The sequence below is a fragment of the Silurus aristotelis genome (genome assembly GCF_946808225.1).
Source record: "Silurus aristotelis genome assembly, chromosome: 5".
In the NCBI taxonomy this organism is placed as follows: Eukaryota; Metazoa; Chordata; class Actinopteri; order Siluriformes; family Siluridae; genus Silurus; species Silurus aristotelis.
Window position 1 is genome coordinate 29320685 of NC_139578.1, and position 17500 is coordinate 29338184.

Sequence of the window (17500 nt, forward strand, 5' to 3'; positions counted from 1 at the left end):
GTAGCAGAGACGCTGCAGGGAGCCCAAATCCGCCGGCAAGGACGACAACATGTTCCCGTCCAACAGCAGCGTCTGCAGGCTGAGAGAAAAACACACACACACTTTTCTCAATCGGTGTACTGAGAGGTGTCGATTAGATTCCCGTTACTCTGCAGCTCTGACCACAGCGAATCAAATCACAACTCTCGTTCTAAAGCGTCAGCGTTTCCATAGTAACGGAAATACAATCAATGCAATTAACATAGCTAGTCTTGCTAACTGTGTAAAATTACGAGTTAGTCGTCTGGTTGTGGAGGCTCGGAAAACGTCGCCAAAAAATGGCGCCAAATGTGTTGACAAAACCAAGCTAGTTTATTGTTAGATCTTAGAGTAGCTAGTTATGCTAGCTAGCTAAAAGGACGTAGGGATTTGGCTCCAAGAAATAATAATAAGAAAAAAAAAAAACCTGATAATAAATTCTCGCTTTCTCACAGAATAAGTTTAATGAAGCACCAATAAATCAATTAGTTGTTTTGTGTGTGTGAGTGTGTGTTGAACCTGTAGGTGGCAGCAGTGCTATTAAAAAGGTATATCAGGTGATCACACAGCTGTGTTTAAAGACATGTTTGTGGCTTTCTAGTTTAGTTCTATAAATCATGTGACCATGTGACATCACTAGCATCACTTCTAGTCCCCATCTGTCCATCATCGTGACACCTCCATCATCAATCTGTTCATCAGCTGATCCTTTCCTGATTCAACATATTTCCCTCTGTCTGTCTAGTCATCCACTTACTATCATACTGTTCTACCTGTCTATCCATCCATCATCTACACCTCCCTCCATCCATCATCTACACCTCTCTCCATCCATCATCTACACCTCTCTCCATCCATCATCTACACCTCTCTCCATCCATCATCTACACCTCCCTCCATCCACCATCTACACCTCCCTCCATCCACCATCTACATCTCTCTCCATCCATCATCTACACCTCCCTCCATCCATCATCTACACCTCCCTCCATCCACCATCTACACCTCCCTCCATCCACCATCTACATCTCTCTCCATCCATCATCTACACCTCTCTCCATCCATCATCTACACCTCTCTCCATCCATCATCTACACCTCCCTCCATCCACCATCTACACCTCCCTCCATCCACCATCTACACCTCCCTCCATCCACCATCTACACCTCCCTCCATCCACCATCTACATCTCTCTCCATCCATCATCTACATCTCTCTCCATCCATCATCTACATCTCTCTCCATCAATCATCTACACCTCTCTCCATCCATCATCTACACCTCCCTCCATCCATCATCTACACCTCTCTCCATCCATCATCTACACCTCTCTCCATCCATCATCTACACCTCCCTCCATCCACCATCTACACCTCCCTCCATCCACCATCTACATCTCTCTCCATCCATCATCTACACCTCCCTCCATCCATCATCTACACCTCCCTCCATCCACCATCTACACCTCTCTCCATCCATCATCTACACCTCTCTCCATCCACCATCTACACCTCTCTCCATCCATCATCTACACCTCCCTCCATCCACCATCTACACCTCCCTCCATCCACCATCTACACCTCCCTCCATCCACCATCTACACCTCCCTCCATCCACCATCTACATCTCTCTCCATCCATCATCTACACCTCCCTCCATCCACCATCTACATCTTTCTCCATCCATCATCTACACCTCTCTCCATCCATCATCTACACCTCTCTACATCCATCATCTACACCTCTCTCCATCCATCATCTACAACTCTCTCCATCCATCATCTACACCTCCCTCCATCCACCATCTACACCTCCCTCCATCCACCATCTACATCTCTCTCCATCCATCATCGACAACTCTCTCCATCCATCATCTACACCTCTCTCCATACATCCAAGCCACCCTTTGTTTCTTACATCCATCCATCCATCCATCCACACATCCATCCATACCTTTCTGTCCATCCACCACCCTTTGTACCTTACATATATCCATCCATCATCTATACCTCTCTCCATTCATCATCTACACCTCTCTCCATCCATCCAAGCCACCCTATATTACTTACATATATCCCTCTATCCATCCATCCAACCTTAAATTTGTACTTCCATTAAATATTCTATTCATTCATGCATCCAATAATAAAATCCATCCATCCATCTCCAGATTACTATATACAGATCTATACAGACATTCATCAATCCATCCATCCATCCATCATTATGATTCACCCATCATTTATCCTTTCTTCCAACAATCCATCCCATACATACATCAATCCCTCATCTGAGTCACCCTTTCACCCATCAACAATCCATCCATCCATCCATCCATCCATCCATCCATCCCATTCTTTCATCTTCCTCCCTCCCTTCTTACTTGTGCATGTTGCCCACACTGGGGTGAAGGTTGCTGATGCAGTTGCAGCTGAGGTTGAGTTCGGTGAGGGTGGAGATGGAGCTCAGCTCCAGGGGAAACGTTCCCAGCTGGTTATTCGACAGGTTCAGACTTCGCAAGCGGGAGAATCTATACACACAGAAGTGTATACACACACACACACACACACACACACACACACACACACACACACCGAGTGTGAGTGTTGAAGACAAACTTCAGCTTGAAATGACAGTAGCCTTGCTGACTCACAGGTTCAATAACCACACACACACACACACACACACACACACACACACACACACACACACACACACACACACACACACACACACACACCCCTCCCATTGTCTTTCTGTCTCTGCTGTTGTGTTCAGTACTCTACTACTGCTGAACATCCAGAGAGCTCTTCTGTGTGGGTTTATTACCCACAATGCCCCGGTGCTGGAGCCGGACGGAGAGCTTTGAAGATTGTGTGCTTGAGTAAATATGATCACAAACAAGGCTGAGAGAAAACAATCACATTTCTCTACAGACATGCAGCTTCACTGAACAGCACACAGGTGATAGTCTAATAACACTAAAGAGAGAGAAAGAGAGAGAGAGAGAGAGAGAGGGGGGGGGGGGGAGACAGCGAGAGGGAGAGAGAGAGAGAGAGAGAGAGAGAAATAGAAACAGACAGAGAGAGGGAGAGAGAGACAAAGAGAGGCAGACAGACAGACAGAGAGATAAAGAGAGCAATAGAGAGAGAGAGCAATAGAAGGCGCGAGAGAGAGCGAGCGAGCGAGAGAGAAAGAGAGAGATAGAGAGGAATAGAGAGAGCGAGAGAGAGACAAATAGGAATAGAGGTAGGAGCTACAAATGGTATGTGAGGTGTGTTTACAGATAAACAAAGAGCTACCCACATGCTTTCTCTCTCTCTCTCTCTCTCTCTCTCTCTCTCTCTCTTACACACACACACACACACACACACACACACACACACACACACACACACACACACACACACACACACACACACACACACACACACACACACAGAGAGAGAGAAACAGATTGTGTAGATTGGAGAATTGAAGTTTGGTCTTCCTTTACACCTTTACACTTCCCGTAACACATACACTACAGGGCCAGAAGTATTGGGACACCCGACGTTTCCCTCTAACAAACCTGGAGACAGGATTGTACAGGACGCCTTTGGAAGCTGTCGCATGACATTTGTGCTTAGGGAAAGCTCCATTAACATCTGCTTTCCATGGGTAGAGCTCCAACCCTATTGAACATGATGAATGTGAACCCATGTGATCAGCCTCACCTTAATCAGTACCTGACTTTACTAACAGCCTTGTGGCTTTATGAGATCTCACACAAAATCTCTATACAATCTAGAGGAACATCTTCCCAGAACAGTGCAGCTCATTATAGCAGCGAATGTGCACTTAATGTGGAAGAGGAGATAAAGCACATACAGTCAGGTGTCCAAATACTTTTGTCCATATAGTGTGCGTTATACCCCTATGGTTTGTGAGGTTCTCAGCATGGTTGTGGAGCTCACACACCTCTGGAGCTGCTGCAGGGAGTTATCTGCTGGGAGGAAGTTGTGTTTCAGGTTGAGGTGAGTGAGGTCGTGGCTGTAAAGAAGGTTCGGAGGAAGTTTCTCCAAACTACAGCAGGACAGATCCACTGAACTGATCCTCTGAGACACCATCTAAGAGAGAGAGAGAGAGAGAGCGAGCGAGAGAGAGAGAGAGAGAGATCGAGAGAGAGAGAGAGAGAGAGAGAGAGAGATCTTACGACATCAAACCACGACACCAACTGACGTCACGATACAAAAGAATATCGAAACACATCACATTACAATATCACAACACCATACAATACATACACAATATGACATCACCAACTGACAACATCATCAAGTCAGTTGATGACTCAACACCACACGACTCAACACGATACATTACAAACACCGCCACCAAATGACTCAACACCAGCCATCATAAACACCACCACCGCACACCATTACATCCGACCACGTGACACGACTCAACACCAGGCATTATGGACACTTTCTCCACAATATTCAACACCACATGACTCAAAACCAGTCATTAGAAACTCTGCCACCACGCCACTCAACACCACCTACATTAGACCATGTGACACACTCAACACCAGACACTACAAACACCACCACACCAATCAACACCACATGACAACACCACCACCAGACAACACCACATGACTAAACACCCAAAATTACAAACACCACCACACCAGATAACTCAACACCAGACATTACCAACACACCACATGACTCAACACCAGACATTACAATCTCCACCACCACATGACAACACCAAACACTAAAACCACTAATACATGACTCAACACACAACATACCTCTCAACACCACATGACTCAACACCAGACATTACAAACACCACCAGCACATTAATAAACATGCATTACAAACACCACCACACCACTCAACACCACATGACAACACCAGGCTTTACCAACACTAAAACCACCACCACCGCACCACACGGCTAAACACCAGACATTACAAACACCAACACCGCATTACTTAACCTCATATGAATCTACACCAATACCACACCACAAGGCAATGCATTACAAACACTGCCACCACAACACTCAACACTGCACGACTCAAAACCAGACATTACCCACAGCAAACCACCACACAAGTCATGACGCAATACCACATCCAACCATACACTACAATCAACACCACATGAGACATGACAACACCATTTACAACACCAACAACGTTCCCTCCCACATCAGCTAACACAACACCATGCAACCGCAATACACCTAAACGTCACTCTACTACACAATCTCCAACACCTTAAACACACACACACACACACACACACACACCTTGGAGGCGTGACGGTGCCAACGCAGGTGCTCTGTGAAGCTGTCGAAGCTGATGTAGTAGGTCTGATTCTGAGGCCCAGCTGAGCTGAAGGCCAAACAGTGGCTGTGTTTCTTCACCTCCTCTACCTACACACACACACACACACACACACACACACACACACACAAACACAAAGAGTGTGAGAGAGAGAGAGAGAGAGAGAGAGAGAGAGAGAGAGAAAACAATATCACCTTCAGGCAGAAACAAAAAAAGACAGTAGCTTAAAGATCATTAAAGTTTGTTTCACAGCAAGTCTTCAAAATAAAACAGAACACATTTTATACAGTTTGTGGACACCTGATCATGAGATCAGTAGGAACATCCCATTCCACATTTAGTTCCCATAATAAGATCCACTCTTCTGGGAAGATGTTCCACTAGATTTTGTGGAGATTTGCCAGGCACTGATGTAGGTGAGATGGTGAGGAGGCCTGGGGTGCAGTCAGAGCTCACATTCATCATGATCAATAGTGTTTGTCATTACGTCAGGATGTAGAAATGGTAAAGGTTTACAGATTAAAGGTGATTTATTTCAGATTGCAGGATGGGCATTTTCACAAGTTTAATACATTAACTACCCCCCCGAAACAGGGCAGTAGGCTTTTATTACAAGTTTCAGACATTATCTTCACCCTACCAGGGTGAGGGACACGATAGCCATTTTACATATATAAGACATTACCTTTTCCCCCACTAGGGGCAGTATGGGCATTTTACCCAGTTAAAGACATTACCTTTCCCCCCACTAGGGGCAGTATGGGCATTTTACCCAGTTAAAGACATTACCTTTCCCCCCACTGGGGGCAGTATGGGCATTTTACCCAGTTAAAGACATTAACTTCCACCCCACTAGGGGCAGTATGGGCATTTTACCCAGTTAAAGACATTACCTTTCCCCCCACTAGGGGCAGTATGGGCATTTAACCCAGTTAAAGACATTACCTTTCCCCCCACTAGGGGCAGTATGGGCATTTAACCCAGTTAAAGACATTACCTTTCCCCCCACTAGGGGCAGTATGGGCATTTAACCCAGTTAAAGACATTACCTTTCCCCCCACTAGGGGCAGTATGGGCATTTAACCCAGTTAAAGACATTACCTTTCACCCCACTAGGGGCAGTATGGGCATTTAACCCAGTTAAAGACATTACCTTTCACCCCACTAGGGGCAGAATGGGTATTTAACCCAGTTAAAGACATTACCTTTCCCCCCACTAGGGGCAGTATGGGCATTTAACCCAGTTAAAGACATTACCTTTCCCCCCACTAGGGGCAGTATGGGCATTTAACCCAGTTAAAGACATTACCTTTCCCCCCACTAGGGGCAGTATGGGCATTTAACCCAGTTAAAGACATTACCTTTCCCCCCACTAAGGGCAGTATGGGCATTTAACCCAGTTAAAGACATTACCTTTCCCCCCACTAGGGGCAGTATGGGCATTTAACCCAGTTAAAGACATTACCTTTCCCCCCACTAGGGGCAGTATGGGCATTTAACCCAGTTAAAGACATTACCTTTCACCCCACTAGGGGCAGTATGGGCATTTAACCCAGTTAAAGACATTACCTTTCACCCCACTAGGGGCAGAATGGGTATTTAACCCAGTTAAAGACATTACCTTTCCCCCCACTAGGGGCAGTATGGGCATTTTAACCAGTTAAAGACATTACCTTTCACCCCACTAGGGGCAGTATGGGCATTTAACCCAGTTAAAGACATTACCTTTCCCCCCACTAGGGGCAGTATGGGAATTTAACCCAGTTAAAGACATTACCTTTTCCCCCACTAGGGGCAGTATGGGCATTTAACCCAGTTAAAGACATTACCTTCCACCCCACTAGGGGCAGTATGGGCATTTTATCCAGTTAAAGACATTACCTTTCACCCCACTAGGGGTAGTATGGGCATTTTACCCAGTTAAAGACATTACCTTTCACCCCACTAGGGGCAGTATGGGCATTTTACCAGGTTAAAGACATTACCTTTCACCCCACTAGGGGCAGTATGGGCATTTTATCCAGTTAAAGACATTACCTTTCACCCCACTAGGGGCAGTATGGGCATTTTACCCAGCTAAAGACATTACCTTTCACCCCACTAGGGGCAGTATGGGCATTTTATCCAGTTAAAGACATTACCTTTCACCCCACTAGGGGTAGTATGGGCATTTTACCCAGTTAAAGACATTACCTTTCACCCCACTAGGGGCAGTATGGGTATTTTACCCAGTTAAAGACATTACCTTTCCCCCCACTAGGGGCAGTATGGGCATTTAACCCAGTTAAAGACATTACCTTTCCCCCCACTAGGGGCAGTATGGACATTTAACCCAGTTAAAGACATTACCTTTCCCCCCACTGGGGGCAGTATGGGCATTTAACCCAGTTAAAGACATTACCTTTCACCCCACTAGGGGCAGTATGGGTATTTTACCCAGTTAAAGACATTACCTTTCCCCCCACTAGGGGCAGTATGGACATTTAACCCAGTTAAAGACATTACCTTTCACCCCACTATGGGCAGTATGGACATTTTACCCAGTTAAAGACATTACCTTTCCCTGTACTATGCAGGAGATGCAACCTGAAAGAGATTGGAGACTGTAAGGTGTTGGCAGGGGACAGTGTAGCTAGACAGCATCGGATGGTGGTCTGTAGGATGGTTTTGGAGGTGAAGAGGAGGAGGAGGAGAGTGAGGACTGAAAGAAGAATAAGATGGTGAAAGCTGAAGGCAGAAGACTGTAGTGTAAAGCTTCTTTGAGACAATGTTCATTGTTAAAAGCGATATACAAATAAAAATTAATTGAATTGAAATGAATGTGAGATTCAGGGAAGAGGTCAGACAGGGGCTCGGTGGTGGTGAGGAGGTGCTGGATGATTGGGCAACTACTGCAGAAGTGTTGAGGGAGGCAGCTAGAAAAGTACTTGGTGTGACATCTGGAAATAGAAAGGAAGACAAAGAGATGTGGTGGTGAAATGAGGAAGTGCAGGAGAGCATAAGGAGAAAGAGGTTGAAGAAACAGAATTGGGATCGACAGAGTGATGAGAAAAGTGTGGCGAATGTGGCGAAAGCCAAGGAAAAGGCATATGAGGAGCTGTAGGAGAAGTTGGACACTAAGGAAGGAGAAAAAAATTTGTAGCGATTGGCCAGGCAGATTGGCCAGGAACCGAGCTGGGAAGGATGTACTGCAAGTTAGAGCAATAAAGGATGGAGATGGAAATGTGTTGACTAGTGAGGAGAGTGTGTTGAGAAGGTGGAGGGAGTATTTTGAGCAGGTGATGAACGAGGAAAATGAGAGAGAAGGTTGGATGGTGTGGAGATGGTGAAGCAGGAAGTGGATAGGTTTAGTAAGGAGGAAGTGAGAGCAGCAATTAAGAGAATGAAGAGTGGAAAGTCAGTTGGACCAGATGACTCACCGGTAGAAGCATGGAGATGTTTTGGAGAGATGCAGTGGAGCTTTTAACAAGATTCTTTTACCACATTATGGAAGGTGAGAGGATGCCTGAGGAATGGAAAAGGAGTGTGCTGGTACCGATCTTTAAGAATAGTGGAGATGTGCAGACCTGCAATAACTACAGGGGAATTAAGGTGATCAGTCACACCATGAAGTTATGGGAAACAGTAGTGGAAGCCAGGCTGAGAGAAGAGGTGGCCATCTGTGAGCAACAGTATGGTTTTATGTAGAGGAAGACCACCACAGACACATTATTTGCTTTGAGATTGTTGATGGAGAAGTATAGAGAAGGACAGAAGGAATTGCATTGTATGTTTGTGGATTTAGAGAAAGCGTTACGACAGGGTGCAGAGAGAGGAGTTGTGGTATTGTATGAGGAAGTCAGGTGTGTCAGAAGTATGTGAGGGTGGTGCAGGACATGTATGAGGACAGTGTGACAGCAGTGAAGTTTGCAGTAGGAACGGCAGACTGGTTCAAGGTGGAGGTTGGACTGCATCAAGGATCGGCTGTGAGGCCTTTCCTGTTTGCAGTGGTGATGGACAGGTTGACGGACGAGGTCAGACAGGAGTCTACATGGACTATGATGTTTGCGGATGATATTGTGATTTGTGGTGAGAGTAGTGAGCAGGTTGAGAAGTACCTGGAGAGGTGGAGGTACACGCTGGAGAGTAGGGGAATGAAAGTCAGAAGAAGTAAGACAGAGTATGTGTGTGTAAATGAGAGGGAGGGCAGTGGAGTGGTGTGGTTGCAGGGAGAAGAGCTGGAGAAGGTGAAGGAGTTCAGGTACCTGGGGTCAACAGTGCAAAGTAATAGTGTGTGTTAGAGGAGTGAAGAAAAGAGTGCAGGCAGGGTGGAGTGGGAAAGTTTATAGGACTGTGGTGAGACAGTGACACTGAGTAAAAGACAGGAGGTGGACCTGGAGGTAGCAGAGCTGAAGATGTTGAGGTTTTGGTTGGGAGTGACGACGATGGACAAGATTAGAAATTAGTTTATTAGAGAGACAGCGCATGTAGGACGTTTTGGTGACAAGGTGAGGGAGGTGAGATTGAGATGGTCATGGGGTATATCAGTAGGAGAATGCTGAGGATGGAGCCACCAGAAAGGAGGAAAAGAGGAAGACCAAAAAGGTGGTTTATGGATGTGGTGAGGGAAGACATGCATGTGGTTGGGGTAAAAGAGGCAGATGTAGAGGACAGGGGGGTATGGAGACGGATGATCCGCTGTGGCGCCCCCTAATGGGAGAAGCCGAAAAAAGAAGAAGAAGAAAGACATTACCTTTCCCCACGCTAGGGGCAGTATGGGCATTTTACCCAGTTAAAGACTACCTTTTCCCCTAACAGGGCAAGTATGGGCATTTCTTTCCCAATTTTACTTTTCCCTTAATGATGTCATCATTACCTCGATTAGAGGCAGGGTGTGTATTTAGATTGGACTGAAAATTTACTATTACCTTTATTTAAGGCAGAGAATGTATTGTAAACAATTGGAGGCGTTACCTTTCCGCCAATCAGGGGCAAGATGTGCATTTTTCCTGCGTGACTGGCTTTAATTGATGACACCATCAGGCACGTGCCACACAGGATGACGTGTCTGCGGCTCCATCGGTTCACAGGGAGTTGCAGTTTGCCTTTGCGTACGTTGTACGTCCCGGAGAGCTGCACACGCTCAGAGCTTGCCATGCTGTACGGCTTCCCTGCAGAACACAGACACAAGTAACGTTTAATAAACGAAAGCACGACATTTGAGCAGCTCTAATACTCATATCGGCGAATGATGAGTTCGGTTAAACAGAAATACTTAGGGTTCGTTTATTCACAGTCCACGTGTGCGAGCATTTCCATCGGCACGCCAACATCCCGTATTTCACACCAACGTGCTGTGTTTAACATCACACCGCCTGCTGGTCTGCGCAAACACACTGAGCTTAGTGTTGGAGATCTTCACACCTTAATCTCCAACACCAAAAGTTCTAAACTTCACCTTCACTCCTAGGCCTCCTATACCAGGCTCTTTATCTCAAGCTAAACAAGACAAGAGCAGTACAACGATGCTTGGTGCGACTTTGGCCAGGGTGTAGATCTAGACGTTACCCAAGATGGTCATGATCTTTTTTTTTTTTAAATATAAAGCTTAAAAACGATGCAAAATTATTGAAATAGTGTAAATCCGTTTTTAAAGTTATGAGCGGTGATTTTAGGTGAAATGCACAGTACAATTTGGCAACGCTAGCCTTTAAAAAGCCACGCCCACAAAACAGCCTTTTAAATGATTGACAGCTAACAAGACTGACAAGTAGACTCGCCTCTTTAATCTGATTGGCCGGAGATCAATAGGTAACATTTTAATAGATAATATGTAGGGACGCACCGAATATTCGGCCACCGAAAATGTTCGGCAAACAGTCTTACAGTTGATGAAACAGTTGATGACGCAAACAGAAACCGCGTCCTGCACGTGCTTGTCTGCGGTGTGGACGTATTTCAGTATATCTTGAAGAAAGACCCACGGATAGCGATTTGCAAAACATGTAATGCCGAAATTACAAGAGGAGGTGCGTCTGCAAAGACTTTCTCCACGTCGGGTTTAATTTATCACCTGAAATCCAAACATCCCGATCGCTATACTGAATATGAGAGGAACGCGGCACAGAAAAGCAAAACCCCTCCGAGCACGTGCACTCCGTCTGTGGTGGAGGTTTTTGAAAAGGCAGGAAGTTTCCCAGTGATATTGTTGTATTGTATCTTTAAGCAGTTGCACTTGTTCTGAATGCACTTTGTTTTTATGAAAGAACATATTTAATTGTACAACCTTTCAGCAGGCCAGAGGGCCTGTACATTATTATTTAATGTACACATCAGTGCATTTAAGTTAAACATTTAAGTTTGAATTTTAATTAATTTTATCCTGTGCATTGTTGCAATGTGCTATAAATAAATATTTTCATAATTTGTAATTGATTTATTATTTGAAACAAAAATTGAAATGCCTTGATTTTAGTAAGTTTAGTACACAGTCATAGCCATAAATACAATGGTAATAATAATTGGCATAATTTCTTTCGGTGTTTCGGTTAGCGGCCTTGCTTTCCTCTTTTTCGGTTTCGGCCAAGAATTTTCATTTCGGTGCGTCCCTATTAATATGATTGACAAAAGACCCACCCCCATTAAATTGATGATTGAAATGTGATTGGTTGGATGTCGAAAGACATCAAAAGCTAAGATGATTGACAAGATGAGTAGACACGCCTCTTTACTCTGATTAGTTGGATGTCAAAAGACATTAAAAGCTAAGATGATTGACAAGAGGAGTAGACACGCCTCTTTACCCTGATTGGTTGGATGTCAGTGGGTCAAACCATGGTTGGTTTTCTCCATATTCCAGGAGTGTTTTTCTTTCTATGTAATAAAGTAAATAATAAAATACATTCTTCTTTTCAGGATTCAGGACCCCGAGTCCCCCCAATCTGCTGTATATGAGACAAATAAAGGCCTTTTCCGTTTTCTTCCTATAGCAGGACGCTACGTCATGAAGACGTCCAACACGTCTCCTATATAAATATCAATTGTTTTATTAAGTCACAATGTGATGCTGATTTAAACTCTGATAAATATAATCCAGGTCTCTCTCTCTCACACACACACACACACACACACACACACACACACACACACACACACACACAGACACACGTTTTCCAAGTACGACACTGATGGGACACCTATGTGATTGTATCTAGTTCTCATTCTTCAAACCAAAATGAGCAATAAAAAAAAAAGTCGGAAAGAGGAACAATGACCGTCGGGTCACGTCACGTCCGAGGCGTCGTCACTTCACATAAACACAGGAGGACGAGGGTACAGATGAGGGAGGGAGGGTTGCGAGTGAACAGGAGGACGGCGGGTCAGCCGAGATCCTGGAAGGACGTCCTGTTTACACAAGCACAGGAAACGGCAGGGGGTCCACACACACACACACACACACACAAACGCATCTCGCAGGACCATTATCCAATGAAGATGAACTCTACCTGCTTTGGTCTAAATTCTTCAGCGCCCCCTGATGACCAAAATGCAAACTTCAAGATCAATAATAAAAAATAAAAAAACCTGCGTTTGACCCGTTCGTATCTCACGCTTCCTTTTAAGAAAAACTTAACCGAGCGGCACGGGTCCAACTGTGGGCGGGGCTTATCTAGGAAAAAGGACACGCAACCTTAAAGGCGTGGTTGGGTGAAACTTTCTATACATTCTGCAACCAAAAATGTCACAAGAAACAGATAAAAAGGGGAAAAAAAGGCAATTTGCTACAGTATAAAAGGAACAAAACTGTTTCTGATACGGACGCAGTAGCCACAGCGACACGAGGCGGAGATTAAACAAACTCATGGTCTAACACTTAACACGCTCCAGAGGGGTCCACACGTGTACGGAACCATCAGCCCCGAACTGAAACGCCTCCGAACGAATACATGTACCGTCACAGCCCTAATGTCACCAATACAGAGTACTGTAGTGGGTTAGTGTGTGGGGGTTAGTGTGTATGGTGTAGGGTTTAGGGTGTAGTGTGTAGAAGTAAAGTGGTAGGGTTTAGGGTGTAGGGTTTAGGGTGTAAGTGCAACATTTCAGTCTCAGAATGAATGGAACACCATGAAGGAGGGAAAAAAAGGAAAAGAAAAAAGAAAGGTGTGAAGTTGTTTTGGAGCAGCGCAATAATAAATGCAAGATGTAACGCATTCATGTTTTCCATACAAGGTCCAACTTTGAACAAGGTATAATATGCATGTGTGTATGCACACACACACACGCACACACACGCACGCACACGCACGCACACACGCACGCACACACGCGCACACACGCACGCGCACGCACGCACACGCACGCACGCGCACGCGCGCGCACGCACGCACACACGCACGCACGCACGCACGCACGCGCACGCACGCACGCACACACACGCACACACACGCACACACACACACAGGGAGGTGTTCAAGTGTTACGGTGCCGTGTCTCGGTTTCCTCCCTCACGCAGAGAGAGAGAGAATAAGGCCGTGTCCCCAAACTGCAGCTAATCAGTGATTCCCTGAGCAGCTCAGAGAGAGAGAGAGAGAGCGAGAGAGAGAGAGAGAGAGATAATGTCCTCACTGTAAACTGGGCTATACACACACACACACACACACACACACACACACACACACACACGTGTACACTTGAGTCCTGACCCACATACTCCAGTCGCTCTACATCTGAACTCTCTCTATATCTTTAGTTGTCTCTCTCTCTCTCTCTCTCTCTCTCTCTTTCTCTATTATGGCCTCTCTCTCCATCTGTCTGTCCATCCGTCTGTCACTGTATCTCTTGATATCTCACTTCCTGTCTGGGTCTCTCTAGGTTTCTCAGTCTGTCTGTTTGTCTCTATGTCCATCCTGGGGTCCATCACTATCTGTCTCTGTCCCTTTGTCCTTCTCTCCCTTTCTCTCATCTTGCTGTCTCTCTCTGCCCCTCCCTCTCTCGCTCTGTCTCCTCTATCTGTCTCTCTCTGCCCCTCCCTCTCTCGCTCTGTCTCCTCTATCTGTCTCTCTCTGCCCCTTTCGCTGTCTCATCTCTGTCTCTCTCTCCCTCACACACACACACACACATATCTGTCTATATAATCACTTTCTGTCCCTCTTTCTCTCGTTCATCTGTCTGTATTCCTGTCTCATTCAGTCTTTATTGTCCTCTGCCTTGTCTCCCCCTCATCCATCTGTTTATATTCTCTTGTACTCTCCCTCACACACACACACACACACACACACACACACACACACACACACACACACACACAGATAAGGGTAATACACATTTTGCTCCAACATTGGATTTTATCATTCCAGGTTATTTACAGCAACTGAGATTACTGAACACACTGATATGTGTGTGTGTGTGTGTGTGTGTGTGTGTGTGTGTGATGGAATCAGCTTCACTAGTGTGTAGACAACAAACACATGCACACACACACACACACAGCTAAAGTTACCCTCTGCTACACTTACCACCCACCCACACACACACACACGTCATGTGGGCAGTTGAGTGTCCATATATGGAAGTAGGATGACTGGTTGGCATTAGACTACTTAATGCTAATGAAACTTGCTAATAAAACGTAGAAAATCAACTAACAGAGCGCCATGAAGCCAACGTTACACTAGCGTGTAGTTCTGCTAAGTTCATATACAGGTTTAAAAACACACCCACCTGTCCAACTCAAAAACACACCCACCTGTCCAACTCAAAAACACACCCACCTGCCCAACTCAAAAACACACCCACCTGCCCAACTCAAAAACACACCCACCTGCCCAACTCAAAAACACACCCACCTGTCCAGTTCAAAAACACACCCACCTGTCCAGTTCAAAAACACACCCACCTGTCCAGTTCAAAAACACACCCACCTGTCCAGTTCAAAAACACACCCACCTGTCCAGTTCAAAAACACACCCACCTGTCCAGTTCAAAAACACACCCACCTGTCCAGTTCAAAAACACACCCACCTGTCCAGTTCAAAAACACACCCACCTGTCCAGTTCAAAAACACACCCACCTGTCCAGTTCAAAAACACACCCACCTGTCCAGTTCAAAAACACACCCACCTGTCCAGTTCAAAAACACACCCACCTGTCCAGTTCAAAAACACACCCACCTGTCCAACTCAAAAACACACCCACCTGTCCAACTCAAAAACACACCCACCTGTCCAACTCAAAAACACACCCACCTGTCCAGTTCAAAAACACACCCACCTGTCCAGTTCAAAAACACACCCACCTGTCCAACTCAAAAAAACACCCACCTGTCCAACTCAAAAAAAACACCCACCTGTCCAGCTTAAAGACATGCCCAACATTAATGCTTGCAAAGACATGTCAACAATTCCTGGTAGAAGACACACTCACCTGCCAAGCTTAAAGAAAGACACCCATCGTCCATGCTCGCTCACACACAACTACTAACTTGTCCCTCTTACTTTCACATGTCCCTGCTCTCACTCACCTGTCCAGCTGTCCCTCTTCAGGACAATCCCTAAACCACGTGTTACTTACTTCTGAAATGCTTTTGCTTCTGTTTGTATGTGTACATTATTATGTGTGTGTGTGTGTGTGTGTGTGCATCCTTAACCAGCCATGTATCAGCCCTGTTAGCCTAGCTCAGCAATAGCATATCAGTTAGCACATCTCATAGCTGCATATCTCTGAACTGTGTGGAAGCACAACCATGTGCTTGTTTACGAGAGTGATCGTTTTGTGAGATTCAGGAAATCTGGCGATCCTCAGACGTCCCATCGTATTGGTGGCTAATGTTCATCACAGCTCCTGTAAACACGGACAAGACTGGTACAGTACTGTGTACACAACAATGAAGACGATGACCGAGATGACTGCAATATCAGGGACTATGGCAAAAAACGGGAATAACGAGGATGACAGCAATTTCGCTGTTGACAAGGATAACGACTGGAATGATGGGGATAATGGAAATGATGGCAGTAACAGATTACCCAATTTTGGTGTTGACAGGAATAATGGTGAAGACTGGAATAACAGGGATATTGCAGAAATGACAGGGAAAATGGAAATAATGCAAATGGCGTAAATGACGGGAATACCAGGGAGAATGGAAATGAAGGAAATGAAGAAAATTACAGCAATGACAGGAAGAATAGAGATGAAGGAAATGACATATGACGGGAATGACAGGGAGAATGGAAATGAAGAAAATGACAGAAATGACAGGAAGAATGGAAATGAAGGAAATGACAGAAATGACAGAGAGAATGCAAATGAAGGAAAGGCAGAATGACTAGGAGGACACAGATGACAGGGATGATGGCAGTGACAGGAATGACACGTAATGGCAACAACAGGGATGACGGTCAGGACAATTATGAAGAGAAGTTGCCAGCAGAAATCCGTCCACTGCCCTCCAACTCACCACCACCCATCCCTCCATCTGTCGCTCTGCGTTCACAGCGCCGTATTAGCAGTGTGACATGACGATCATTAATTTATCTTATGAACATCAAACTGATACTGAGGTCCAACCAGGCAGGAGGGAAACACAACAAGGTGTATCCCAGATCCGACAATATCATTACAAACGTCACGGCCAGAATAAATCATAGCCAGGTGCCACCCACCCACCCATCCATCCATCCATCCATCACTCTACTGTTTAACCTATCACTATATCTATCCATTAATCGATCTATCTGTCCATTTATGTATCTGTCCATTCATCCATCTATCCATCTGTCCATCTGTCCGTCTATCCGTCCATCCATCCATCCATCTTGCCTGTCAACCAATCTACCATTCAATCTGTTTCTCTATTTATCCAACTATTTCCCCCTTTTTCTGTCACTCTGCTGGTGTTTCTCTCTCTCTCTCTCTCTCTCTCTCTCTCTCTTATCCAGCATTTTTATATCTGTTTCTGTCTCTGTCCTTTACAGCCGTCTCTGTCTGCTGGAATACAGGACGTGTGTGTGTGTGTGTGTGTGTGTGTGTGTGTGTATGTGTGTGTGTGTGTGTGTGTGTGTGTGTGTGTGTGTGTGATGATTGAGTCATTGTCATGTAAATGATGAGAGTGACTCTGTTGAGTATCAGCAGTGTATAACCGTGTTCTATAAAGA

The 17500-nt window shown here is 45.3% G+C and overlaps 1 protein-coding gene and 1 long non-coding RNA gene across 2 annotated transcripts in view; one reads left to right on the forward strand and one right to left on the reverse strand.

Moving 5' to 3' along the window:
• Window positions 1–17500, reverse strand: part of phlpp1 (PH domain and leucine rich repeat protein phosphatase 1) — a 50456-nt gene that overhangs the window by 10394 nt on the left and 22562 nt on the right. Inside the window, exons 2-6 of the mRNA XM_083542564.1 lie at window positions 10319–10515; window positions 5329–5454; window positions 3978–4126; window positions 2401–2547; window positions 1–79 (exon numbers count right to left, since the gene is read on the reverse strand). The exon at window positions 1–79 is cut by the window's left edge and continues 149 nt beyond it. Of these exons, the coding sequence (XP_083398690.1) occupies window positions 1–79; window positions 2401–2547; window positions 3978–4126; window positions 5329–5454; window positions 10319–10515 (698 nt within the window). The remainder of the gene's footprint in view (window positions 80–2400; window positions 2548–3977; window positions 4127–5328; window positions 5455–10318; window positions 10516–17500) is intronic.
• The window catches only part of LOC310726939, a 146883-nt gene continuing 134839 nt past the window's right edge, over window positions 5457–17500 (forward strand). The window contains exon 1 of the long non-coding RNA XR_014533889.1: window positions 5457–5505. This is a non-coding gene — a long non-coding RNA (uncharacterized lncRNA). The remainder of the gene's footprint in view (window positions 5506–17500) is intronic.